This window comes from Felis catus, chromosome A3 (genome assembly GCF_018350175.1).
Source record: "Felis catus isolate Fca126 chromosome A3, F.catus_Fca126_mat1.0, whole genome shotgun sequence".
Classification (NCBI taxonomy): domain Eukaryota; kingdom Metazoa; phylum Chordata; class Mammalia; order Carnivora; family Felidae; genus Felis; species Felis catus.
Window position 1 is genome coordinate 25,702,488 of NC_058370.1, and position 27,482 is coordinate 25,729,969.

General features: G+C 49.9%; 2 protein-coding genes across 5 annotated transcripts in view; one reads left to right on the forward strand and one right to left on the reverse strand.

Annotated features, from left to right (window-relative positions):
* Window positions 1–27,482, forward strand: part of CDK5RAP1 (CDK5 regulatory subunit associated protein 1) — a 194,064-nt gene that overhangs the window by 93,745 nt on the left and 72,837 nt on the right. The window lies entirely within an intron of this gene.
* On the reverse strand, window positions 4,924–26,724 carry BPIFB1 (BPI fold containing family B member 1). Its single transcript, XM_023251326.2, has 16 exons — window positions 26,590–26,724; window positions 24,225–24,381; window positions 23,030–23,171; window positions 22,316–22,423; window positions 21,267–21,416; window positions 20,431–20,512; window positions 17,423–17,486; window positions 15,564–15,649; window positions 14,390–14,569; window positions 13,407–13,460; window positions 12,736–12,894; window positions 10,850–10,917; window positions 10,294–10,339; window positions 9,345–9,408; window positions 8,339–8,415; window positions 4,924–5,209 (listed from the first exon to the last, which is right to left on the reverse strand). Exons 2-16 carry the CDS (start codon window positions 24,337–24,339, stop codon window positions 5,177–5,179), a joined length of 1,428 nt encoding a protein of 475 aa, XP_023107094.2. The 5' UTR covers window positions 24,340–24,381; window positions 26,590–26,724; the 3' UTR covers window positions 4,924–5,176.

A 27,482-nucleotide genomic window follows, 5' to 3' on the forward strand; every position in this document is an offset into this window, starting at 1 on the left:
ACATGGTCTGGGATCACTGATAGCAAGTCCAATGTACAGATGACAAAACTGAGGCTCGGAGAGGAAAAATGAATCACCCCAAGGTCACACAGGTGGCAGAGCGTGGATTCGAACCACTAAGAATCTGTGCACCTCTGCACATTATTGTAGGTGCTCAAGAAACATTTGAGAAGTGCCCTCCTTGTCCTTACCTCTCCAATAACAGGACGGCCCGGAATCTCCCTGGCCTCGTCTCCAGCCTCCCAGAAAGACACAACTTTTATAACCTGAGCTCTGAAGCCCGGGTGGGTGGGGCGGGACTTGTGCCCAGAGGAGCTCTTCAGCGGAGAAAGGGGTCCTCTTGGCACCAGGTGGCAAGGGGCTACTGGCCAAAACCGATAGGGCTCATCACTGAGGCCTGAAGGCACAGGCACTGGGCCCCAGGCCAACAGACCTCAGGGAGGAAGGGGGTGGGGGCTCTGTGGTTTTGGGGGTGGGGCCTTCCCCTTCGGAGTGACATCAGAGCTGCAAGCCTGGGGCAGAGCCTTCATCTCTCGGGAGGGCCCTGAAGAGGCTCCCAATACAGGATGCGGCAGACCCAGAACTGAGTCAGAGAGTGTGTTGGGGGTGTATGGAGGACAGCGGGGGCGTGGTAGAGCCAGCCCTTTTCCACACATGTTTTCTGTGCCATGCCTCTGTGGCCACACAGACCTGGGTTCAAATCCCCACCATCGCTCAGTAGCTGTGTAGCTGTGGGCAGGTTACTTTTTCTTTTTTTCTTGTTTTAATTTTTTCGTTTTTTCTTTTTTTAATGAAATTTATTGTCAAATTGGTTTCCGTACAACACCCAGTGCTCATCCCAACAGGTGCCCTCCTCAGTGCCCATCACCTACCCTCCTCTCCCTCCCACCTCCATCAACCCTCAGTTTATTCTCAATTTTTAAGAGTCTCTTATGGTTTGGCTCCCTCCCTCTCTGTAACTTTTTCCCCCCCTTCCCCTCCCCCAAGGCCTTCTGTTAAGTTTCTCAGGATCCACATAAGAGTGAAACCATATGGTATCTGTCTTTCTCTGTATGGCTTATTTCACTTCACATCACACTCTCCAGTTCCATCCATGTTGCTACAAAAGGCCATATTTCATTCTTTCTCATTACCACGTAGTATTCCATTGTGTATATAAACCACAATTTCTTTCTCCATTCCTCAGTTGATGGACATTTAGGCTCTTTCCATAATTTGGCTATTGTTGAAGGTGCTGGTATAAACACTGGGGTACAAGTGTCCCTGTGCATCAGCACTCTTGTATCCCTTGGATAAATTCCTAGCAGTGCTATTGCTGGGTCATGGGGTAGGTCTATTTTTAATTTTTTGAGGAACCTCCACACTGTTTTCCAGAGTGACTGCACCAGTTTGCATTCCCACCAACAGTGCAAGGGGGTTCCCGTTTCTCCACATCCTCTTCAGCATCTGTAGTCTCCTGATTTGTTCATTTTGGCCACTCTGACTGGTGTGAGGTGATAGCTGAGTGTGGTTTTGATTTGTATTTCCCTGAAGAGGAGTGACGTTGAGCATCTTTTCATGTGTCTGTTGGCCATCCGGATGTCTTCTTTAGAGAAGTGTCTATTCATGTTTTGGACAGGTTACTTTTTCTTCTGAGCCTCACTTGTCATGTCTGAAAAAAATGGGCATAATAAATAAATAATAAATCCATCTCTGTCTTTTCGGTATTTGTGAGGATTGTGAAGCAACTCATATAGATGTCAGCACAGGGCCTGATCCATAGGAAGCATTCCAAAAGAGTCACTTATTTTAATTTCTATCTTATAGAGAAAAGAATTGTGGCTGACAGACGTTGGATGATTTACTCAAGGTCACACAGCATGTCCACCGTGGCAAAAGTGGGATTTGAAATCCGGGCCCAGAGAGGGGACTGGCTACCCAGCAAAAGGGAGATTCAGTGGGCAAAGGTCCTCTTTGGGAATGTCCCTTTTTGGGAATCCCGGTGCCACCATTGTGAGTGTGCACAGCTGGAGTGTCAGCATGGACTCTATTAACTGCTGCCCATGGTCGTGTGAATGGCACTTGTATTCATCTCTAGGTGGCTTTTAGATTTTCTAAGGATTCTCCCCATGATTAACTATTTTCCCATTCACAACACAGAGGCGTGGTCAGGGTAGGTATTAAGCTCCATTCTTTGGCTGGACACACAGGGCAGAGGGGCTGATGGTGGGCGAGTGGGTTCTGGACGGCAGCAGCTGCCCAGGAAATGCAAGGTCAATGTTCAATGTTAGGTAGTTCTCAAGTTCTCACTCTGGTTAATGTCAAAAGCAAATGGCTGATGTTAGTATGATTCAGTAAAGTGTTTTTGATGGGGATGTACTTATTCTAGAATCTCAGAGTCATAAAATCATGGACTTTTTGGTTGGAAGATGCTCTAAAACTTGCTGGATCCTCCTCATTCCTATCTGTCGATAGGGTCTCAACATTACTGCCAAGTGCTGCCCTCCTTCTGTCTGGAGCACAGAAAGGCTCTGGGGTTAATGTCCTCAACTGAGTCACTGGGGACTGGAGTAGGATGTTGGCGGAAGCTTGCAGATCTTTCCCTTCCCAAACGTGGCTTCTCTAAACCAGGCAGGAGGGATGAATTTGACTGGAGCCCTATGGATTCTGTCTGTTCCCCTCATTGACTAATCTCTGCTGAGAGATGGGGAATTTTCTGGGGGTCTCCTTCATGAAAGGGAAGCCCTGGGAAGGACTTACTGTCTGTCCCTGAGCCTCAGTTTATGGATCTATAAAATGGGAATGTTAATCTCACAGGAAGTGCTTAGTCCTGTCTGGGGACTGAGCGGCCCCCATGGACTAGAGGCTGTTTAGCTGTCACTGTTATTTTGAGGAATAAGAATACTGGGTTATTGTCCTGACGTGATTCAGGTGGGAGGCTTGGGTTCCCATCAACTCACTGACTGTGTATTACCTGTTCTCTCATCTGTAAGACAAATAGAGTAGTAGTTCCTGTGAGGCAGGGTAATTTACTGAGGAATCACTGGTGTTTTTTATTTGCTGCTGCTGCTAAGCCTTGGAAGGAAGCAGAGTTTTCGCTTCCCCGGCCAAGGAAGGCGGTGGAGTCTTGGAGCTCCAGGTCTGGGGGTTCCTGCCTCAGAGGTGCATGGAGGGTGGTTTTGCTTTGGGGCCCCAAACAGAAGGAGGTTGGCACAGAAGACAACCCTTCTCCTTCTTTACGGGAAGTAGAGACCGAAGGTGGGGAGGCAGAGATGAAGGCACAGAGTGGAGGGAGGCAGTGTGGGGTAATGGTTAGGGGCTGCTTGGTAGTCATGGTGAGTGTTCAGAGTCTCAGTCTCTTCATTTGTCAAGTGGGGCTGCCAGAGGCCGTGGGGAAGGCCGGGTGAGACCCTTAGCGTGATACCTGTAGAGCAAATGCTTATCTTGGTTTGGGTTCCCCAGAAACAGACCCTGAGAGAAGGGTTTGAGTGCAGGTGGCTGATTTGAGAGGTGATCCCAGGAGTTGCTGGTAGAGAGGGAAAGAGAGGTGGAGAAGGAGCTGGCCCAGAAAGGTGTATTTGAGCAAGTGACCCCCGTGGGCACCTGAGCTCAGACCTGTGGGGTGCTGTGTAGAGTTGGAGTTGCCCCCTGCCCCAGGCGGTGAGGAAGCGGGTTATTTATCCATCAACCTCCAGGAAGCTCCTCCTCCAGAAAGAGGTCCTGGGTGGCTGGAACCCGGGAGCCATGGCTATTTCGGAGAAGTGCCTCAGACTGGGCGTTGGAGCCACTGTCCTCTAAAGGGTCGTGGGTGGGACAGGGATCCCATCATTGGAACCAGATGGGACCAAAGACCAGAGAGAGGCCCTACCCCATCTTCCAGGCTCCTCGAAGCCCCCCTTCCCCTCAGATCCTTGCACGACCCTAGGGAGCCAGGAGGGACCTGCCCCAGACAAGATGGAGGTTGACTTTCTCATCTTCCTGGTCAGAGATGGTTCAAACCTCAGACTCAGTACGATTTAGAGAAACAGTGGAATGTGATGTGTGGAGAACAGATGGCAAAGTTGTGTCTGGGAGTTGGGGGTGTATGTGGAAGCTGCGGAGCCTGGCACTCAGCAACTGCCCAGCAAGTGTTTGCTGACCCTGTGTAAGTATCTCGAGCAGGGTCTTGTCCTGTCCCCTGGTGTCCCTCTTGGCCTCGCCCATGTCTTGTAGATAGGAGAAGTTCCTTCCTGGCTGCCTTCCCAGGCTGTCACCATTCGCCTGCCTGTTTACACCCTGAAGGTGGTAATGCCTTTTCCTGAAATACCCAATGTCCCATCCTCTGAGGTCCTTTGTGTAACTGAAGACCTCTGTGTCCTGGGGCTAGCCTGAGTCTAGAGAACAGGGGCCCTATTGTCTGTCTTGAACCTGCTAACATCAGGGAGACAATGGCAGTCACACACTGTCCAAGTGGGAGGGGCCTTTAGTGATAAGGCCCAACATCCTGAAGTCCAGGTAACAATAGTGACGATGACATCACCCACAGATGACATTGTCTGAGTACCTTCCATGTGCCAGGAACACTTCTCTCTCATTTCATCCTCATGATAGCCATTCAAGGTGGGGACTACAATTCTCCTCATTTTGTAGAGAGGGAAACTGAGGCCCATAGAGGGGAAGCCACATCCCAAGGGTCAAACTACTGTTGAGGGGTCATGCCAGAATTCAAACCCTAGTTCATTTCTCTCCAGAGTCACACTGTTCAGAGAGCCCTCAATCCATCACACTAGATCAACAAAACATGTGTCCCCCACCAAAGAGATGGTCCCACCATAGGTGTTATTGAGGCTGACACAGAAGGAAGGAGGGCACAAATGACTGCCTTATTCCTGAAACCCAGGGAAGCAGCCATGATCTTGGATGTTATCTTTATATAGTCCACGCATGGCCCAGGCATAGCTCGGGCATAGGCCAGATTGGCTGAGATGTGCCTAAACATGACTCTGATGTGGCTTGGATGTTCAGTTCCCAAACCTGCAAATGACTCCTGAGTTGGGACAAAGATACACTCCATGCTGTGGGAGTCACAGACAAGTATTTATTTATTGCAGAGAGAGACAGTCTACAGAGCTGGCTTCCATACTCCTACTGGGACCCAGCCTGCCCTGGATGGCCATCATCCAAGTCTTCACGGGAGACAAGAGGGTGGTGCGGGGCTCTACTGGGAGGCCGGGGTGATCACAAGAGAATCCTTGAGTTGGAGGAGAAACACCAATTCAGCGTTTTACCCCCTACCTTGTTGTGGTTTATGCTGGTGTGTGTTCCACAAGGTGACCGCTGGCTTTGGGAATCATGACCCTGAACTCACACAGAATTCTTGGAAGGGTCAGAGGAGTAGGGTCTGTCTGTGAACAGTGATGCTGTGCAGGGGTCTGGAGCACAGGTAAAGTGTCTGCATGCAAAGTATGGGATTGTGTAGGACTGTCGTCCCCGAGCCCAGGTGATCACCAAAACTCCCCAAGAAGTTTCATAAAATGCAGATACTTAGGTGTATTCACTGGGTTAGGTGTATTCACTCGGTCTAGGCAAGCTAACTTTTTAACAATGCTCTTTTTTTTTTAAACTAAATGTGATGGAAGGAACTTAACCTATTAGATTTCCCCCAATATTTTATTATGATAATTATTAAACAGAGCAAAGTGGAAAGAATTTTCCAGTGAACACTTGTATACTTAGCACCTAGTTTCTGTCATTAGCTTTTTCTAAACCATACTTGCTTTATCTCATATTTATCCACTTATTCATTCCTCCGGCTAGCTTTTAAAACATATACAGATCTATAAAAAGGAAATCGATGGACTGCTATCTCAAAACAAATGAATAGAGCAAAACAGGAAACTTGGAAACAGACCCAAAGAATGAAACGATACCTTTCCAACCCAAAGTACAAATGATGGACCATGCAGTGCAAGTTGATTTAAAAAAAAAAAAAAATAGGGGCGCCTGGGTGGCGCAGTCGGTTAAGCGTCCGACTTCAGCCAGGTCACGATCTCGCGGTCCGTGAGTTCGAGCCCCGCGTCAGGCTCTGGGCTGATGGCTCAGAGCCTGGAGCCTGTTTCCGATTCTGTGTCTCCCTCTCTCTCTGCCCCTCCCCCGTTCATGCTCTGTCTCTCTCTGTTCCAAAAAAAATAAATAAACGTTGAAAAAAAAAATTTAAAAAAAAAATAGAGGAAAGTAGCTAAATGCCTCCTAAGAAGAGATATGTGAAATAAACCAAGCTCTAGCCATTTAGTTGTATGGACACTGCTGTTCATCCAACATGAGTTGAGTGTAGTATGTATTTTAGATAAACTGCTTATATTTTAACTGGATCATTGCAATGTAGTCCGTTAGAGTAAGACCTGTGTATTCATACGTCTGCTGGGTTTTATGGATGAGAAAGCTGGGCTCAGGCTGAAGGACCTGCCTGAGGTCCATGGCTAGAGAGAGGCAGAGCCGGGATTGAAATGGTCCTCTGGTTTCTGAGTCTAGACTTTCAGCCTCTCTCTGTACTATCCATAGCGCTGTCCTTGTTTTTGTCCATCGCAGCCAGCTGAAGGGTAGACACAGATTTTGGGGGTGGGCAGCTGGTAGGTAGTAAGGCATCCACAACTTGCCTTGGAAGCTAGTTAACAAAGCCTCCTACCCTGCCACCAATGTGATCTCGTGGCATGTGGAGAGGCATTTCTGAGACTTCTTTCCTTTGTGAATTTCTCCAGAACTTAATAATTCAGGAATTCACTGATACCAATCCACAACTTTAGGAAAATCAGGACTAATAGGAGTTTGGCCTTCTGGCCTTAGGTTGGACACCTTGGCCATGGAAGGGTGGGCAATCACCTGTGGATTTTCTTTTCTTTTTTTAATTTTCTTTTTATTTATTTATTTAAAAATTTTTAATGTTTTATTTATTTTTGAGAGAGAGAGACAGAGAGACAGAGCACGAGCAGGGGAGGGGCAGAGAGAGGGAGACACAGAATCTGAAACAGGCTCCAGGCTCTGAATTGTCAGCACAGAGCCCGACGCGGGGCTCGAACTCACACACCGGGAGATCATGACCTGAGTCAAAGTCAGACACTTAACTGACTGAGCCACCCAGGTGGCCCTCTTTTTCTTTTGTTTTAAAAATCTTATTTATTTTGAAAGAGGGAGAGAGAGACCAAGAGAGAGAGCATCCCAAGCAGGATCCATGCTGCTTAACAGAGACTGATGCGGGGCTTGATCTCTCATGAACTGTGTGATCATGACCTCAGCTGAAATCAAGAGTTGGACATTCAACTGACTGAGCCACCCAACCTCCCTGGATTTTCTTAATTCTTAATAATTCTGCTTTCAGGGCACCTGGGTAGCTCAGTTGGTTAAGCATCCTATTCTTGGTTTCAGTTCAGGTCATGATCTCACGGTTTTGTGGGTTCGGGCCCTGTATCAGGCTCTGCATCAGTGCGGAGCCTACTTGAGATTCTTGGTCTCTCTGTCTCTCTCTCTCTGCCCCTCCCCAACTCATGCTGTCTCTGTCTCTCTCAAAATAAGTAAATAAACTAAAAAAAAAATCTGCTTTCAATGTCTCCCCCACCTAGAGTGGACTAGAAACTCCAAGAAGGCAGGGGTTTCTGTCTGTTTTGTTCACTGTTGTGATCAGTGCCTGGTACACAGTAAGTGCTTAATAAATGCCTGCTGACTGGCTGGCTGACTGAGAGGAGCCCACCTCACTGTCATTGGCTCCTGCAGAAGTTGGGGACCAAAGCAGGTGTTATGAGGGCAGGTGCAGAATGCAAATCCCAACTTTGCCACCTATTGTGTGTGTCCTTGGAAATGGATTTGTCATTCACGAGTCTCAGTTTCTCTGTCTGCAAAATGGGGATATACCACATAGGGTGAATGTGAAGACTGAACAAGATGCTGTTGAATGGCACAGAGTGATTATGGGCTATTAAATATTGTTAATGATAATATTTGGGGGTGGGAGTGATGCTGTGATAGCCTCACTCCCTAGTAGGTGTCAAGGGGACATTGCTCAGCGAGCATCTATTGAGCATTTACTGTGTGCCAAGCCTTACTGAATGAATGAACAAACGAATGAATGAGTGAATGAATGAATGAATGAATGAATGAATAACAGGTAGAACAGAAAGACCCAGAGACAAATGCACCCCAGGCTAGGACAGTCGCACTCTTACACTTATAGATAAAGAAGTGAGGCCACGAGAAAAGAAGGGACTTGTCCAAGGCCCCCCATGAGTGACCGGTGGGGTCAGCATTGGAGTGCGGGCCCTACCTCCCAGCTCAGGGCTCCCCCCAGCAACTGTGCCCTCCCTGGGGCAGGATGTTTAATCCCACTCACCTTGGTAAGAAAGCTCGAAGCTTCCTCGAATCCCAAGGCCTTCACCATCGGTATCGAGATCCCGGGTCTTAGTTTGCCTGAAATAACGAATGTGGTCAGAGACTGGGGTGGGATAGAGCAGCCGTGGGCAGGGAACTCGGGACCTGGCACACCCAATTCGGACTGTGCCTCATGCTTCTTGCCTGTTCTCTGGCCCCAGCATCCACCCAGCCTCATCTCCCCTCCCCGTGCTTAGTAGCTGGTAGCTCCAAAGGGCACTCTTCACCTCCTCCCACACCTCTGCTAAAGAACAGCCAGAATGGCTGTTCTGTCATAAAGAACGACCTCCCTGTCATTCCCAAGGGAGGTGCCTGTACGTTGAGATTTCCTACTCTAATAAAATAATGAAAAAGATGTCGTTGGCATAGGTTAGTAATTCACCTCTCCCTCCCCAACTTGGGGCTTAAGTAGAGCAATTCCACCTTTTCTCTTGACTTCCACCTCTAGTAACACAAATAACAATGCAAACATCAGGAATAGTTAAGAGACGTTGAGACCCAACTGTGCCAGGCACCTCTTTCAGCCCCTTAAAATCATCGTCTCCTTTATGTGCCTGAGCAAGGTACTTTTATTTTCCCATTTTACAGATGGAGAAACTGAGTTAGGATGATAAGGCAGCTTGCTCAAGGCCAGGTAGCCAACAAGAAGGGGAATCGGGACTTGAACCCAGGTCTACCTGAGGCACCTTGAGCGTGTCCTAGTTGTCTGTTTACACCTCTGTCTCTCTGCCATCAGCCCTGTGAGGCGGGAGCATTGCCTGGTTTGTCTTTGCATGCCTATGTACTGGCACTAGTAAAGGAACTGGGCTGGAAAGTTGGAGATGGGAGAGGTCATTTCTAGTTGGGTGACCAGGAAGGCTTCCTGGAGGAGGTGGAATTTGACAGAAAGTGAGATGCAGGCAGGTGGAGTGAAGCATCCACCCTCAAAGCCCTAGGGAGTGGGGGGGATGGACGGCAAAGGGACGCACCATTCTGGTTTGGCAGTAGGACGGAGTTGAGGATCTCAGTGGTGACGTTTTTCAGAAGTTCAGGCTGTGAGAAAGAGGGGCATTGTTACCATGGCTGAGGATCCAAAGTCCCCCCCCCCCGCCCCCCTCCCCCCCAGCTATTCCTAGAATGGGTATGGCCCAGCCCCAGGATCAGGGCAGCCAGGAGACATACTGGAACCCCAGGCCTCTGCCAGTGAGAGCTGTGAGGGATCCAGGGGACCAGACATACTGGGGCCAGTACAAACCCATCTGGGGGATTGGGGAATATTAGAGGGATGCACTCCCTGCCCGCAGGGGCTCCACTGCTCTGTTCTAGCTGAATTTGCCCTGAGGGAATTTCACCCTGTTTCCCAACTTTTGACTTCTCTGGTGAAGCCAGAAGTTCTGATTTTCATGTGAGAACATCCCCACTTAAAAATTAGCCAAAAAAAAAAAAATTAAAAAAATTAAAAAATTAAAAAACAAAACAAAACATGAGGACCAAAAAACAAAACAAAACGAAACCATGGCAGGAGACAGGAAGCAGCCAGTTTGAGATCCCTGATCCACTCTGTCTCAGCTGGGGAAACAGAGGACCTCAGGGAAGGGGCTGTCCAGGGTCACTGAGATGAGTCTACATGAGCAAAATGAGATTGCAAAAAGAAGGGATTTGTTTTCTCATTTAGGACCAAAATGTTACAGAAGAAAAGTAAATATGTATCTGTGAGCATTTAGCACGTTCTCAGCTGTGTCCGGCATGCAGCAGGTGCTCAGTAAACACCAGAGCCAGGAGGTTGGACTTTGTGGCTGATAACGTGGAGGCTGGCCAGCCCACCACGGGGCTGCCTATGGGGACCTTGTTCGAAGCAAATCCTGGTCAATGTCTGTCTTTGAAATGGACCATCCCGGGCTGTCCCCTGTGCCCCAGGGACAATCTATTAATACTCACGTTGAACAGGCCAATGCCTGAGTTCATCAAGTGGATTCGATCAGAACTGCAACAGAAGATGCCAGTGAGAATGGCCCCTCAGAGGCTCATTCATTCACTCACTCATTCATTCATTCATTCACTCATTCAACAAATATTTATGGAGCACCTACTATGTAGAGCTTGACTTGTTCCAGCAGGCTCTAGTTTGCAACCCCTGAACTCCCTTTGGGGCAACAGGAGGGCTATGGGGTGTGGGGAGAAGTACAAGAGGCAGTTGGAGCCCTGTGCTTCTGGGCTTGGAGTCAGCATCTGGGCTTGACTGTCAAAGCCGCTGTCCTGGAGGTGTTTAGAATGAGCTGAGGGGATGGTGCTGGGCAGGCTGTTCCCATGGCTGCTGCAAGGCCACTTTCCCTTTCTTTCCCTTCCTCTGACATTTGGTCCCCAAAGCGGGATAGTCCAGGCAAGGTCGCCTTTCTGCCCATCTAGGAGTAGCCTTTATTCCATCCATGCTCACACCCCAGAGATTCGAAACATCCCACTGGTCACAGGGTGAGACAGTGATTTACATGTTTACCTGATTTCGTTAAAGTTGAGCATAAGTCGGTCATCTCTGGTGTAAAACTGAGCTTCTGAGCTGGCTTCCTGCAACGACAGAAGCCCAGGCCCCATTTCTTTCAGGAGTTGCGTCAAGCATGGGCTGTGAGGTTATAGAAGGAGGATCTGGGGTCAGGTCGACACTGTCTAGATCTCAGCTACTGGCTCTGACTTTGGGAAAGGGTTTGGCCTCTCTGGGCCTCGCTTTCCTCTTCTATTAAATGAGACAGTATTTGTACCCACCGTCTGCTGACCAGATTACAACATGGGGTTGTTGTGGGCAATGATGATGATGATGACAGCTGCCGATATGCACAGAGCCCTCATTGTGTGTCAGGCAGTGTTTTAGTAACTTTATCTGATTATCTCCTTTGATCCTCACAACCCCGTGAAGTGGCTCCTATTATTACCCCATTGTAAAGGTGAGGAAACTGAGGGACAAAGAAGACCAGTAAGCCTCCAGTAAATGTTAACCATTGTTATTATTGGAAGGTCAGTAGCTAGCAAGGTCTCCAATATGGGCGTCAAAGATATACATCAACTTGACCTGTGGGCTGGGTGAGCCTGAGGGCAGAGCCAGGCTCCAGCTCCAGGTCGGATGCACCCAGAGACCAGACTTGTCCTGCAGGCCTGGGCTTGGTGGCCTTTTGAAAAGTGTCTGCCATTGGCCAAGGAGGGGCCAAGTCAATAAAGAGCGAGGCTGGCATGGGCAGTCCCTTCCTCCTGCTGGTTGCGGGGTCAGAATATCCTTTAATATAGGAAGCCAGGGCACTTTGCATCCTGTATTCTTTGTGAACAGTACCCCCTGACAGTGTGGGTGGACAACCTGCACAACTGTACGCAGCAACCGTGCTGTAAGGGGAGTGTCAACTTTAGTCTACCAACAGCCGGATACTTCCAGACTCCTTGGTTAAGCATGGTTCCAGTGCCCCAAAACGAATCCTGCCTTGTCTTTTCCCTTTGCCCTTTGCCCTCTGTCGTGGATGTGGTTGGGGCCCCACTCAGATCTCCTCTATGGGGCTCTCTGGCAGCTCTCCCCGATAAATTACTTTTGTAAGAATCCTTCTCTTAGGCTCTGTTTCTAGGGCCCAACCCTAAGATACCATACTATTGGGATTATCCTTTGGGGATCCCCCACCTCTATACCTTTACCCACAGAGTCCCCCTGCTAAATGGAAACTCTGAGATGTGACCTGCTGGGGTTACTGAGAAAATCAATCAAGAACTTACTTGGAGCTGATTTAGTTCTGCTCATACTTCAGAAGAGGAATTACCCTTTTCCCCCTCAGTCTGTGTGGTTTGGAGACAGCCAAACTCCCAACTCAGGTGTATTTTTCTAGCCACACTGATTGGTTCAAGAATGGGCACATGACCCAAGCTCATCCAATGAGAGTTAGCTTTGGGACTTTTGCTGCAACTACCCGGAGGAAAAGAGGCTGGTTCAGCTGATGTTGCCAACCTAATATCTTGATACAGCTTCGGGCACTTCCATGAGAAGATAATCTGTCTGAGGATGAAGGCAGCACATAGGAAAACACAGCTTCCAGGTGGGAAGAGAGGAATGAAGATGCCATTGTTTGAGCACCTGGATCCAGCTATTTCTGAAGCTAGACCGTCTGGACTTTTCAGTTATATGAACTAATACAGTTCCTTCTGTGCATGTGAATTAAGTTTCTACCTAAAGATCCTAACTAATAAAGTCATAGGACCAGAGTTGGACCAAAGCTCCTGGTTCTTGATTCAGAACTCCCCCTCCCCCATCCCTGCCAAGAGTGCTGGAAACAGCAAAGCAAGAGGGGGTGAATAAGACCAGTGAGTAGGAAGGTCTCCCAGGTTGCTGCTCGTGCCCTAGACAATTGGACTCACAATGCCCAGGGTGAAGAAGGGGCGGTGGGCTTCATTGGTGGCGAATACTTCCAGGACGATCAATTGGGCCACCTTGGCAGTACCCTGGTCCAGAAGGAGATCTGGGGTCTCTTGAGTTAGGATCTTCACCATTTGTGTGGGCCCCAGCTGATCCGCAGCCTGGAAAGATATGAGATCCGCATGAGGCCTGCCAAGTGCCTCCCCATGTCTCACAGGCCCCACGTAGCCCCTGTGACCTGGCTCCTGTCCACCTTCCTGGCCTCCCTACTTCCTTTCTGTACTTCAGCCACTGTCCTCTCAGAGCCTGGAACGAATTCTTGTTCTCCCCATCTCATAGCCCTTGGTCTTCCTTCTCCCTGTTTGGAATACCCTTCTCTTCAGAGAAGCCCTCTCTAATTTCCTGGATTATATCAGGTGTCCCAGTAATGCCCTCATAACCCCTAGAATCTATCCCTTGTCACCACACTTGTAACTGAAATATTATCTGTGTAATATTGATGCAGGTCACACTGCCTTGTTAGAATGAAACTCTGTGAGGACAGGGACCTGGTCTGCTGCAGACACTAGGGCTGGAAGGAAACAGAACAGTCCTACATGTATTTTACTCCTCAGAGGACAGTGCACCGATCACAGCAAGCACCTATCAAACTGCAGACAGCGAATGGACCAACCTTGGTACTGATCACCTTGATGCTTGACTTCAACTGGCGAGCCAGCTCAGGAAGCTGAGGATGAGGGGAAGGCAGAGTGGGTCAGCTGGAGGGGAAAGGGAGGCACACCTCCAGCAGCCCCATTGCCCAGATCCCCAGACCCCCAGAAAACCTGGTGGGTCTGATGGTCTAGGCCCCATGACTGTCACTGGTGGAAAACAGCCCCTATGTCAGCTGCTGAGGGGCATGGGGTTCTCACTGGCCTGGCGTTTTACTGTGAGTTGGTGGTTCTGGGTCTTGGGCAGCTCCCTGCTCCCTGAGGACATAGAGAAGTGACCCAATTCTTACTATTGTCATGAATGTGGTTGCCAGTGACCATTCCTCTTTTCTCATCGTTTTGGTCCCTTACTCTTGAGTTCTAATCTCCAAGACCTTGGTTATCTGTTGCCTGTCAGCTGACCCGAACTCCTGCCACCCTCCCATAGCTTTGGGCCTCAGTTTCCCCATTGGTCATTCGAGAGGAGGTGACACACTCCAGCTGATGGGTGGTGATTGTCTGCTACGCTGGGTTAATATAAGGATTCCGGGGCCGTGTTGGCACCTAGGCTCAATTGTAAGGAGGACCCTGATTGATTAGTGATGTCTGCCGTGGGCTCCATAGTGGACAGCAGGGGCACGATTGCTGTCCCAGGACCACTCAATATCTAAGATGCCCTTTGGCTTGACAGGACTCTTATTTGGCAGAGGAAGCAGCTGTATCAGGTTCCAGAGGACAGAACTGGGTCTGGCGCTGGATGTTACAAGGAAAGTTGCAGCTTTAGAGCCATATGTCAGAGTCAGGGTCTGTTTGAGGAGGGGGTGAGCTCTTCATTGCTGGAGGGATTTAAACTGAGCCTGACAGGGGATTACTGCTCAGAGGCTTAGGGCAGTCCTTGAGGCCCCTTGATTCAGGAAATTCCCATGATGTAGCAGTGGGGGCCCCGTCCTCTCATGCCAAGACTTACCACATAGTCCAACAGGACTACGAGTTCTTCTTGAGGGAGCAAGGCAGCTACAGCAGCATTCACCACATCCTGCCTCACAGTGAGGCTGAAAGGGGTGTTGTCCAGGGCGGGCACCGTTAGGGAAACTGCAGACTCTTTGAACCACTTGGTCACATTTCCTTGAGAGTTCACCAACTTGGCCTAAAGAGACACAAAGCAGAGAGTTGGCTGGGAACCTTAACTCCAAAGTCTTAGCCAATAGCAACCTAGAAGAAAATGACACCATTCATCCTGTTTCCCTTTTTGCATTTGCTGACCGGAAGCTTAGCCTGGAATTCAGTATCTTGCCCGAGGTGATGAGTTATCTCAGGTGGCCAGCAACCTCTACTCCTCTAGCACCCCTCAGTTAATCTCTGTTTGTAAAACCTAGATACCTTATTTAGCATTTAGGTTTTAAGTTCTCAGATATCTCAGAAACCCTTTGGGTGAAGGGAAAATTCAAAACTGCAACAAAATTGATAAAAATGTTTGATTGTGACAGCTTCCCAAAAGATCCATGAAAACTGGCCTGGGATTCAGGCTTTCCAGGTTGGCCAGGTCCTTCAGGGACTCCAGCCCCAGTGTGAGTGCACAGCCTCACATTTTACAGACAGCTGACAGTTACTGGCCCCCTCTGCCTGCCACTTCATCTTCTTGGTGACTTTATTGTCTACATTTTACTGATGGGGAAACTGAGCCTCAGTGAGGTGACAAAACTTGCCCAAAGTCACACAGCCAGGGAGTTGTGGAGCTGGGAGAGAAACTTAGGTCTGTGTGATCCCCAGTGATGGGTCTTGGTCCTGGGCTCTTGTTTCAAAGTCGTCAGATATTTGGGGTTTGGCAGGGCTTGCCTGAGAGGAAGGCCAAGAGCACCGGTGCGTACTCTGGCCTCTGAGTGGGGAAACCGGGGTTGGAGGACAGATCACTGGGGCTGACGTTCTGCGTGTAGCCCTTGGATTCCACCTGCTGGCGTTCCTCCATCAAGATGGTGTGCGTGGGACACGTTCGGCCCGTGGAGATTTTTCTAAATCAGCCTGCGTGTCCTAACCCTGAGCGGTATCTTCTCCCCTGAAACAGACCCATGGTGTCTGATCTTTGGTGGTGAGAGAAGGGCAGTGATGTCCCTGCTGTACTTTTGAGGCCCCATGACACTCACCCCCAGCTTCAGCTGGATAACATTACCCTTGATGGCAGGAGACAGAGGGTCAAACTCCAGGTGGTTAGAGCCGAGGGAAATGGGCGCTGCTTGGGACAAGAAGAAAGTTCTGTGAGGGAGGAGGGCAGTATTGGACAGGGCGCTTTGGGGGCTGCATTCACCCGGTTGGGCTTTCTGTTTGTAGGGAGGAGCAGGAATAGCAGTGTTGATAATGATGATGGGAATGACATTTACTGAGCGTATGTCAAGCACCGCAGGCTGTGCTAAACCTTTACACTTACACTCATTTTGTCTTTGCAGTAACCTTAGCAAGTAGGGCCTATTATTACCCCCATTTTACAGATGGGAAAACTGAGGCTCAGAAGAGCAAAATGACTTGCTCAAGGTCATACTGTGAAAGGATTTGAACCCAGTTGGTCCTGTGCCAGACTCCTGGTTTGGAACAAGACTGAACTATTGCTTATAACTCTCCACCTCCTCCAGGGAATGGTGATCTGCATGCATTCCACCCCCCCCCCCCCAGAGTACCTGGTGCACACCCATCTATGCAAAGGATTGCTTGTGTTTGCCTCAGGATTCCCCACTTGGCCGCCAGGTGGCAGTGGTGTCTCATCTGCCCTGGCTGTTGGGCCCGGGAATGGGCGGGGCTGCAGAGAGGTTCAGGGACAGGCTCAGGCAGTGAATTCTTGGATCCCCTGCTCCCCTGGAGAGACCTCCTGCCCTGCTCCTGAGGAACAGAGGAGCCAGACAGACTTCCCTTTGAGCCTCAGTAGCCTTGGCTAGTCTGTTCCTACCTCTGAACCTCAATTTTCTCCTCTTAAAATGGGGGTAGGTATAACAGTAATACGTGCTTCGTAGGTTGTACAGGACTGGTACCTATTAAGTTGGCTCGTATATGAAGGACTCCAGACTTGGAACTTGCAGAATTGAGTTCAAACCTTCCTCATCCCTAATTTCCTCTGTGAACTTGGACAAATGACTTAATTTCTCTGAGCCTCAGTTTTCTTATCTGTGAAGTGGGGTAATGATGGCCACTTCATGGAATTATCTGAGGAGTCACTGAGGCAGTGTATATAAAACACCCAGCCCAGTAGGTGCTTTGTGGGTGTTCAATGTGTACTAATTCCATTCTTCTCTCCCCCCTCCTCCCTGGTCACCCTTTGAGTGAGCTTCTTCAGATCCTGAAACAGTGGATGGTAGAATTTTCTTCTTCCAGCTAATCCCCACTCTGAGACCTCTGAGGACAGTACAGTTGTGACATAGGGACAGAAGCCTGTGTCCTCCCATCTCTGCTACTCTTGGGAAGGGAGAAACGACCTCCTTCCTGAGCACACATTTTGTCTTTTCCCTTGTTTTCTCTCCTCAATAAGCCCACAGTAATTGCTATAACATCTGTTCATTCATTCATTCACTCATTCATCCATTCAGCTCACATTTGCAAACTCTTCTCTGTGCCAGGCAGAGCACCTGCCGTGTGCCTGGGACTTTCCCGTAAACTTGTCATCCTCACTAACAATCTTGTGAGGTAGGGATGTATGAGCCCCATTTTACAGATGAGGAAAGTGAGGATAAGGAAGTGGAGTGGCTTTCCCAAAGTGATAGAACAAGTCAGTGGCAGACCTGGGATTTGAACTTGGAAATCTGGCTCACATAAACTTGCACATGGTAGGTCCTTGTGAAGTCACAACTGTGGTGAATTCCTGTCTGCTTATCTTTGGGAGGGATCCATGGATGCTCATTCACTTGCTGCTGGGCCAAGTTGCTGCGCAGATGTGACTTGGGAGGCCTCTTCTGGGCAGAGCCAGAGCATGGAGGCCAGCTTGGCAGCAAAGGAAAAAGGTGGGAGAGAGCTCACCTACCCCTCACCAGGCTCAGGAGGTCCACATGCATGTCCTCAAAGGCCTCCTTGATCACAGGACACAGCTACAACAGCACAAATGCAGAGGCTCCATTACTGAGGGGCCGGACCCTAACCCCATAGTGATCCGTGTCTGGCCCACCCAGCCTGAGCCCATGTGTCCATGGCCATAGAGGTTTTTGCCTGTGGGATCGAGGACTTGGTGTTGTGTCCACTCCGCCAGCCATCCGTGCCGTCCGGAGCCCTCCCCAGCCCCTGGTGTTGCCTGGGATCTTTTGCAGTGGTTTGTCCCTTCCCCTATGTCCACGGTGTGCCTGGCCAGCCAGCTGCCCTCCCCATCAGACTCTTTGTCCTGTTCACAGGAGCCCATGTTTTCCATAAGAGGGAAATGGAGAATTCATTTCTTCATTCACTTACTTATTCAACCACTGTTTACTGAGTTCCTTCTGCATGTCAGACTCTAGAACGGGGGCGGGCAAGGCAGACCCAGCCAGACTCATGAACAATCTCTGTGCCTTTTGTGGGTTTCTAGCTCCAACACGTCCCTTTGCCCAGTGAGCTCTTCTTCCCCTAAAACTGCTAGCAGTTCTCAGCAGGGGGCTGATTTTGTTGCCTAGGAGATATTTGGAAATTTCTGGAGACATTTTTAGTTGTCACAACTGGGGGGGAAGGCTTATCGACGCCTAGTGGATAGAGGCCAGGGATGCCACTAAACACCCCCACAGAGGTGGGACAGCTCCCACAACAAAGAATTACATGACTCAACTGTCAGTAACGCTGAAGGTAAGAAGCTCTGGTCTAACCTAATTCTGGCCTCACCTATTTTGCTTAAGGAGGAGGTTAAACCTTTCACTCACTTGCTCATGGGACTCCAGAGCCTTGTTCTCTGCTCTAGGCAGCACATTTTCTAGGGCAGTGCACTGAGATTTTGTCACTTTGTCTTAGATGCAATATCCCTGGTGGAAGAATCTTCTGCTTGACCACCCATTGCCACTCTTGAGAGGGGACAGTGCACTTTGAGAAACTTTTCCTATGAAAGTTTTTTATGAACAGTTAGCTTTTTCTGTGAAAAACCCATTCCCTACCCCTAGCTGCTTTGCCAACCCAGAACCCAGGGAGGATGAGGGGCTTGGGCTCGGAGACCCACTCACCTGCCAGGGACCAGCCTGTTCCTCACGGGAAGGGTGTCGCTGGCAATCATCTCTCACAACTCTCTTTCTTTCCTTTCCACCAGTGGCTCTCAACCCTAACTACCCATTAGAATCGTCCGGGATACCAGCTAGAACCCTCTAGGATACTAGGGCGCCACCCACACCCATGACATTGGAGTATCTATCAGTATTTTAAAAAGCTATCCCAGGTTGTTCTGATGTGCAGCTGGGGCTGGGGCCCACATATTTACACTGGAAAGAGCTTCAGCATTTTCTAGATGAGCGCCTGTCAGATTTAAGCATGCTGTGCCTTTTCTCTTTGTTTCAGGCAAAATTTTCACATGACCATTGAATCAAATCCACTGAGTCACAGTGGGGAAACGATAGTGATTAACAAAATGCCAATTTTCTCGAATCATTCATTATACTTAACTTTCACCCTTAAAAAGAGATATTATGCAAAGAACATTTTTATGCCATATTTTCTAGTGGAAAATACATTTTTAGCTGGTGAAGTATGATGCCAGTTAAAATATGATTTTGTTGGAGACTGGGAAAAAATTTCTAGCTGGGTCCTACTTTAAGAAACTCCTACCTCTAAGCAGAAATAAAATCTTAAAAGAAAAAAATATCTCATGTAAGAAGAGACAAATTTTACAAAATTCTTCATTTTCAGATTCTTTTTAGAAGTCTCTCTGCATGGTTTAGTAAAGTATTAAGTATGATGCAGCTATTACAATAATTATGAATGTTATATAGTGGCATAGAACATGCGTATAGCTTAAGGACTATTAAATTATATTGATGCTGAGAAGAGCCACATAAAACTATGAATGCATATGGATGGAGATTGGAAGGCAATATATACACAAAAGAGAGAATAGGTGCGAAGTTAAGGTAGAAGGATTATGGGCACTTTCCCCTCAAGTCATTTTAGTTATTATATCACCTTTTCAATTCAAAAAAGTTTTATTATAAAGAACATCAGTTATCTGACAAGGTGTTTTGATCTCCAGGAGGCCCACTATGGTGAACCCATCTTGAAATTTACAGTGGAAATCAATGGTCAAAGTGAATGAATCCAACTTACAGTTACAATTCACTGTATATGTGCCCTATAAGGGACATATACACTGAGATTAACGTATGTTTATTGCCTCAGAAAAATAGATCCAGCAGGGCCTGGTGGGGGACAGACCCCTGAAGACCACAGGTTGATCAGGTTGATAGGAGACTCATGTATGCTAGAACCAGCCTGGACCACTTTGCAAGGGCCAAGTGTTAAGTTTTCAGGAATTTCTGAGCCATGTGCTAAACCCAGACATTATTAAAAATTAAATTCTAAATAAATAACTAAATAAAATAAATAAAAGCAAAGCTCATGAGAATTCAAAACTCATCACTTCCTGATTACTTTGTTATATTTTACTCTTATCTATTGCTCTTGAGGTTATTTACGTCTCTTGTATCCGTGTGGCAGGAATACCATACAATAGTGTGCTCCTGTGCCATTCTTCCCAACTCTGCTCAGTGACATCACATTAGTAGCTTGAAGTTGGCCTCGGAGGAAGTGTTTATACCAGAGAAATCAGCAAGTGCTTCAAATCAGGCTTCCTTTCCCCTCAACCTCTCGAGAGTCGGTTGTTAATAATTTATCAGCACATCGCTGTTCAAGGCCTCCTGGGTGACTTCTGGCAGTTCTGTTACCTTTGCCTCAATGATCCACTGAAAGAATGGTCAGGCCCAGAGTTTTCCTAACTCAAGGAGACACGGGGCCCTTAGCACCAGCTTGCAGTTCCACCCCAGACCCACAGGGGGAGCAATCTTTGCAGGCCAGAGAGGCCGTGATTCCACTTACCTGGGTTTTCACCAGTTTGGGCAGGGCTGGCACCAGGAGGCTCATGACCTTGTTGGCTAAGGAGTTGACCAGAAAGGAGAGCCTTGCGGAGGGGAGAAGGGGAGAGAGATTAGGAAGGGCCAGAGATGACGCTGTTTTATAGAAGGGAACACAGAGCCCAGGGGAAGAAGACACTTGCTCATGGTCACACAGCACGGAGTGTGGAGTAGACCCCCAGCCAGATGTAGATGGTGGCAGAGACTTCTCACGAACTAGGGGCTGGGGGTTGTCTTTAGAAATGTTTGCTGGAGACTGGGATGATGGCATTGGCATTTGTCCCCATTCTCCTGATAAGAAGTGGAGGAAAGCACGTTTTTGAGCACCGGCTGTTTGCCATGCACTGTGGGGAATGCTTATGGCTGCAGCCCGATCTCGTCCTGTCACTGTGGCCTGGAAGTGGAGGCATAGGGATGCACCTTGCCAGCATTGCACAGACAGTAAATGAAGACGATGCATTTGCCTGACTCCCAAGTGTGTTTTTACCCAATGCTCCACTCAAGGCTGCCTGAGGTGGTTTGAGGCGCCCTAGGAATGTGGCTCCTCTCCGCCTTCAAATGTTTGCCCCACTTCCTGGCATGATGCCTGAAATCCCACCATCCTTGATTCTGCTCTTGATGTCTCGAACTTTCTTTGGCATCACAGATTCCCTGGAGGGAGCTTCAGCCAAGAGTCAGGAGGGATATAAGTCCCTTTCTTTCTCTGGGCTTCAGTGTTCTCCAACTGTAAAATGGGGCAAGGCCACCACCTGGTCCCCTCCCGGGCACGGTGGGAACCCGGAGGCAGGTGGCCACACTCACTTTTGCAGCAGGCTGATGCGCAGGCTCCCATGGCTATTGGAGCAGTCCTCGAGGACGAGGTGGGTGTGGCCCCTCTCACTGGCGTTCACTGTGATGATGGCTTGGACCTCTGTCTGCATGTGCATCTCCACGATGGTCTTGACCAGGGGCCTGGGAGTGGAGATTTCCGTGCTGTCTCAGCCCCAGGTCCGGGCAAACATGCCGTCTGTCTCTCTCACCTCCCAGCTCAAGCGCCTCTGCTGATTCTCTGCATCTCCCCCAGTTTCCACCCCACCATGTCCCAGGCTCAGGGTTTGGATCCCTCTCCTGGTTTAAATCCTCTGCATATATCAACAGCTCCCAAACTGATACCCAACTCCGTACCCAGATGTCTGACAGGTGCTCAAATTTAACATGTACAGAATTGAACTCCAGCTCCTTCCCCAAACCTGCTCCTCTCATGATCGTTCCCATCTTGGTTGCTGACCACCCCATCCTGCCAGTTGCACAGACAAAATCCCTGGGGACAGTCTTGACCTCTCTCAATCTCTCTCTCTCTCTCTCTCTCTCTCTCTCTCTCTCTGACATTCTGTCCATCAGAAAATCCTGTTGCTTCTACCTACCTCTGAAACATTTTCAGAGTCTGATCACTGCTCACCACCTTCCTGCCTCCAAACCCTGGTCCAAGCCATCGCTGGCTCCTCCTGAATGTAACAGTAGCTTCTGGACGCCCTCCCTGCCTCCAAACACACAGCCAGAAGGATTCTTTAAAAGTTAAATCATGTCTTGTCCCTCCTCTGCTCAGAACCCTCCATGGTTCCCATTTCACTCAGTAAAAGCCAAGTCTTCACCTTGGCCCACAAAGCGCCACAAAGCCCTCACCTCCTACCGTTCTCCCCCCCTCTCTCCACTCTCTTTGCCATTATTTGGACAAAGCAGGTGCCTCAGGATCTTTGCACTTGCTCTTCCCTCTGCTTGGGACTCTCTTTACCAGATACCTGCCTGGAGAAAAGGGGCGATGTGTAAATGAACCTGTCAGGCCTGCTGTGTCTGACTGAGGAGACACTCACGTGTTGAGTCCAGCCACCATGTCCAGGGGGATCTTGACCGCCAGCCCTTGGCCTTCATCTGAGGGTTGCACCAGCAGTTGGAGGATGTTGGCTGAGGTGACTTTCAGCCTAGGTGGGACATGGGACACATGAGATTCATACCTTATGCTCAGCTGAGTATCATCCCCAAACCTGCCCACTGCATCTTTCCTGTCTCCCCTGGTGGCCAGCCAGGGGTTTCTGCCCAGCAGCTGGACCTAAATCCTGTCCCCTGACTCCTCGCCAGCATGGCCTGGCCCCCTCCCTCCCTGTCACCACTGCTCAAAATGCTCCCATGATTCCCCCATGTTGGAGACTAATCCCAGTTCCTTGGGCTGACTTGGAAGACTCTTTGTGATGTGGCCCCACTGACCTCCGTCCTCACCTTGGGGGTTTGAGTGCCAGCTCTTCTGACGGACTCTCACCCGTCTGTGCCTTTGCCCAGGCTGGTCCCACTGCCTGGAATGCCATTTTCTTCTTGTCTTCTGGTGAGCACGGAGTCATTGGCTCACCTGTTCCCTCCACTGAGAAGTGTCACTCTATCCCTTCACTCTCCTACCCCAGGGGACCTTCCTCTGGGGTCACCCTGTTAGGGTACCTGTGTCACTCTCTTATGGTCATCGTTAACTCCTCTGGGAGCTTCTGAAGGAGGTGTGGGGAACGAGCTAGCGCCTAGGTCTGTCCCGCTCCACTCACCAGATGATATGGTTCAGGATGGAGTTCACCAGGTTGCCGAGTATGGGGATGCCCCCGGCTGGCTTCTCCCGTATGGTGCTGAGCAGTGGCAGCTGCTGGAGGATGTTGACGGCGTCGTGATCCTTCAACTCCTGTGTCAGCCCTGGAGGCAGATCCTAGAGATCAGGGTCCAGCAGGAGGGGCAAGACGGACGGCATGGCAGTGGCCTCAGGCTGGGAGGGGGCATCGCTCAGGGCTACCTGGACCCGGACGTAAGGGCAAGGGGATGGATGACCGTCTGCTGTGGAGACGTGGCTTTGAGAATGATCGTCTAGATGAGCCGTTTTCATATAAAGACGAAGGTAGGGGCATAGGTGGGACCATTCACGCTCCGAGCATTGCCAGCCTCTGCGGGAACACTGGCCAGGATACAGGCATATGGACCTGCATCCCTCCCTCCAGCCGGCATCAAGCTCTGGAGCCAAGAGGCAGGGAACCCACAAGACCGTGTTGGGGCTGGTTTTGCTGCCAACACACACTTGCTAACAATTCTCTGGCACCCACATCATATGGGCCTGTTGTCCAAAGAGCCTCAGGTGCCGAGCTGAGATAGGAGAAGCCGGGAGTCCTGGGTTCTGGTCCCTGCTGGACTTTCCCCCCATGGCCAGAGCCCATTTGGCTTGTATGAAGAGCAGGTCAGAAGTTCCAGCTGCTCCAGAGGCAGCTCCAGAAGCAGCCCTCAGCCCATGACTGATGGGAATCGTGGTATAAATACCCCAGCTCCCTCAGCCCGCAGGCAGGATGACCCAGGTGTGTGTCCCCCACTGTGTCCCAGAGTCCCCGTGTGTTACTGCCTCTCGGCAACAAAGCCATCTTTTTGTCTGCTCCGTGACGATGGAGGTGGGCCCCGTAAATATTCCTCCTCTGCCAGATGGCAAAATGTGGAGCCTTGTCCATGGAGGCTCTGGAGGGACTTAAAGAAGGAAGGGGCCCAGTGGAATCATGGAATTTAAGGGAAGATCTTGGAATCGTGGACTCTTGAGATCATAGACACTCCTAATCTTTATAACTCATCCTCTCGAGTCTCACCCTGGATCTGGGATCGCAGCTGTGCCTTGCACACCCCCAGTGATGGGGGACTCCCTCCCTCCTTCGGAGGGCCACTCCACCTGCCCTCTTGCCTTATGGTGGTGAGGCTTGGGCAGCGGAGACTTACTCTCTTTGATGACTTCACGGCCGAGGCTAAGAACCGCAGGGGGGCGGAGGGTGGTTTCAGCCAAAGTCACTGCCAGCAAACCACAGAGGAGGGTGAAGGTTAATGGGCCAGCCATCTTTCTGGGGATCGGTGAGCAGCACGTGATAGGTGAAGGAACCTGGGGTGAGCACAGAAGGCCCTGTTAGCTGGGCAGAGAGGTCAAGGACAGGCCCACCATGCCTGGTGACTTGGGGTATAAAGTCCAGAAGAGGCTGTTTAGTGAAGTGGTTAAGAATGTGGGCTCTGGAGCCCGACTTTTGGGTCTGTGTCCTGCCTCTGCCACTAGGTGCTAGTTGTGTGGCCTTAGATAATCAGTTTAGCCTCTCTGCCTCAGTTTTCTCATCTAGCAAATGGGCCTAATGAAATAGTACCTGCCTTCATAGAGTCTGGCACTTAAAACCCTCTACAATCCAACCTTGGCCAGCTTCACCTCCTGCTTATTCCCCTCTTGCTCTATAAAGTTCCAGTCATTCCAAACTGCTCGAAGTTCCCAGAATATAACCCCATTCTCTCCTGTTTCTGTGCCTTTGTTCTAACTCTTCCTGCTTCCAGTAATGTGTTTCCCCTTCCTTATCTGCCTGCTGAACTCTCATTCATCCTTTAAACTCTGCTCACATTTCCCTTTCTCTGTAAAGTTTTTCCCTTCCTGCAGTCAGAGGCCCTGGACTATGCTTGGAGAAATGCTGCGTTGGGGGCTGCTGTGTGCCCAGGACAGGAAGTTTGGAGAAAGGAGGGCAATGGTTATTCAGGTAGGACGCAAAGTGGGCAGGAAATTTGCTTGATTGATACGAAGGGGCCTGAGAAGGGATAGGTGGCTGCTTGAACCCAGGGAGAGAAGGGCAGAGAGAGGGAGGAAGAGGCCCGTGGGTGCCTCCTGGCAGAGGGACTTGGCTGCTCCTTGGCTGCTCTGTGCCCTCCATGGGGCAGAGCGTCAGCCCCTGGAAGCTGGTCCTGAGCCCTCCAGCCTGCACCCTGGCTCAGTCTCCAAGCCCCCAGGCAAACTTCTGCCTCCTGTTTGGAGGGAGGGAAGATGCTGACCTGGAGATCCAAGCCCTTGCTTGGCTCAGCATGTGGGTTTCTTGCTGCCAAAGACAAGCATGGCATCTGGATGGCATGTGTCTCTCGGCTAGGGCAACATGAGCTCTCCGAGACACTTGCTATAATGGTTCAACATCTGTCTCCCAGACTGGGCTGTGAGCTCTGGGAGGAGTGTTGGGTCTACCTGCTCCCCATTGTGTCCCAAGCACCTGGCATTGTGTCCCAAACACCTGTGGGTGTCTAATAAATAAATGGTTGCTGAATGAATGAATGGCCTTGGGAGCCTTGGGAAAATGGGGAATCTGAGCCAGCCCAACCGAGCAGGTCTGGGCCATCAAGACAGAGTGGAGGAGAAATATAATGGGCCTCAGGGCCAGATAGACCCGAGCTGGAGGCCTGCTGCTACCACTTGCTGTGTGATCTTGGGCAAATGACCTACCCTCTCTGAGCCTCAGTTTTCCATCTGTAAAAATAAGGGGTAATTATAGTACTTATATCACAGCATTGTTGGGAAGATTGAATGGGCCACAAGTGTTCATGAGTATTGGCTGTTTTTATGATGATGGTAGTATAACTAATACTGGGGTCAGAAGGAACCACCTTGGAATCAAAGCCAGAAGGTAAGAGAGGTGGTGCCCGGCACCCTGCTCTTCTGCCCAGGAAGCCCCCACCCCACTCCATAATCTTTTTCTTTCAAACACCCTGACCCTATTTCCCTTCATTATCTTTGCACACCACCCTGTCCTCTGATCAGAGTGCTCAGGGAGCCAATAGTATGGTAGCATCCCCTCCTGTGGAAAAGGGTCTCCTCCCCAGATCCAAGCACCATACCCACACCCGCCACATCATGCCTCACCTCCTGGCCTTTGCTTATGCGGTTCCCTTTACAATCGGATGCCTTTCTCTCTTCCTTTGTCCAGCCAACTTCTGCTTGGCTTCTCAAGTGACATGCCACCTCTTCCAGGAAGCCTTTCTTGACTGCTCTTTACCACAATGTCCCTGGTCTTTCCTTGAGCACAGCATGTATCACACTGGCCCATGTTGGGAATTACTTGAGGGCCCGGTTAGTCTGATACTCCTCTTTGTCCCCAGAATCACTCCAGCATAGAGCTGGGCACAGAATAATTGGTGTGTGCAGGGTGGGTTTATGTCATTGGGATCAGGCCAAGGAAAGACTCAGCCAGTCCAATTCCTTCGTCACTGCTCTTTGGTCTTCTGGGCAAGGGAGCTGAGAGCTGAGAGCCTCTACCCTCTACTAGGAGGGTCCTAGTGGACTAAGGGAGCTTACCTCCAGGACAGGCCTCCCTCCTGGTCTTGACCTGACTGCAACAGGTGTCTCCAGCTTAGAACCTTTCTGGTGCCCTAGGCTTTCAGGCCGTTTCCTACACCTTTACCTGGACACGCCGGAGTCCTCAGTCTTCTCTCCTCGGACACTAGGTCTGGAAGTCTAACCTTATATCTTACACACCCCAGTCTGGGAAGTCACCCTTTGCATTTGGGCTGAGACCTTGGGCTGGGCTGAGGTCTCCAAGGTAAATATTTGTGGCTGCTGGTGAACCACATCCCTGCCTGGAGGCAGCCTTGGGACTCCAGCTTCCCAGGATTTGGAGAGAGGAGGGTCTGGGCCGCCATGAGGGGTGGGTGGGGCCCTGGGGCACCTGGCAGAGGAACTGAATCAGGCACAATGTGGCCTGTGAAAGGGGCTCCCTGCCTTCTGGACAGTCACTCCCATGGGGACAATGATGAGAACGGTAGCAGTGACGATGTATTAAGCGCCTACAACATGGCAGGTGCCACCCTAGGCTTTACATTGGTCATGTCAATGGAGCCTCATCCCCACCAGGATCAGTACCATTATCATAACGTCACCACGGAGGAACCTGCCTCACACAGTCAGCAAATGGCAGAGCCAGGATTCAGCCAGAACTCTGACTTCAAAACCTATCTGGGGATGTCTCTGCAGCTTGGCAGATATAAAAGGTCCTGAGGACAGTCTGGGTCCGAGTCCTAGCTCCGCCATTTCCATGATATGTGACTTGGGGGACATCCCCTAACTTCTCCAAGTCTCAGCTTTTCATCTGTGAAATGGGAACAATAGTAGCACCCACATACTAGTATGCTGAGAGGAGCACAGTGGACATGGCTCAGAGCGTAGGTCCTGGCACAGAGTACGTGCTCAAT

Bases quoted from the DNA above. Each gene is read 5' to 3' on its own strand.
- BPIFB1 (XM_023251326.2), bottom strand. From the start codon at position 24,339: ATGGCTGGCCCATTAACCTTCACCCTCCTCTGTGGTTTGCTGGCAGTG. The intron at 23,172-24,224 runs GTAAGTCTCCGC...ATCTGCCTCCAG, and splicing joins CCGTGAAGTCATCAAAGAGA to GGCTGACACAGGAGTTGAAG. The intron at 21,417-22,315 runs GTGAGTGTCTCC...CTCCACTCCCAG, and splicing joins ATGGTGGCTGGACTCAACAC to GCCCCTGGTCAAGACCATCG.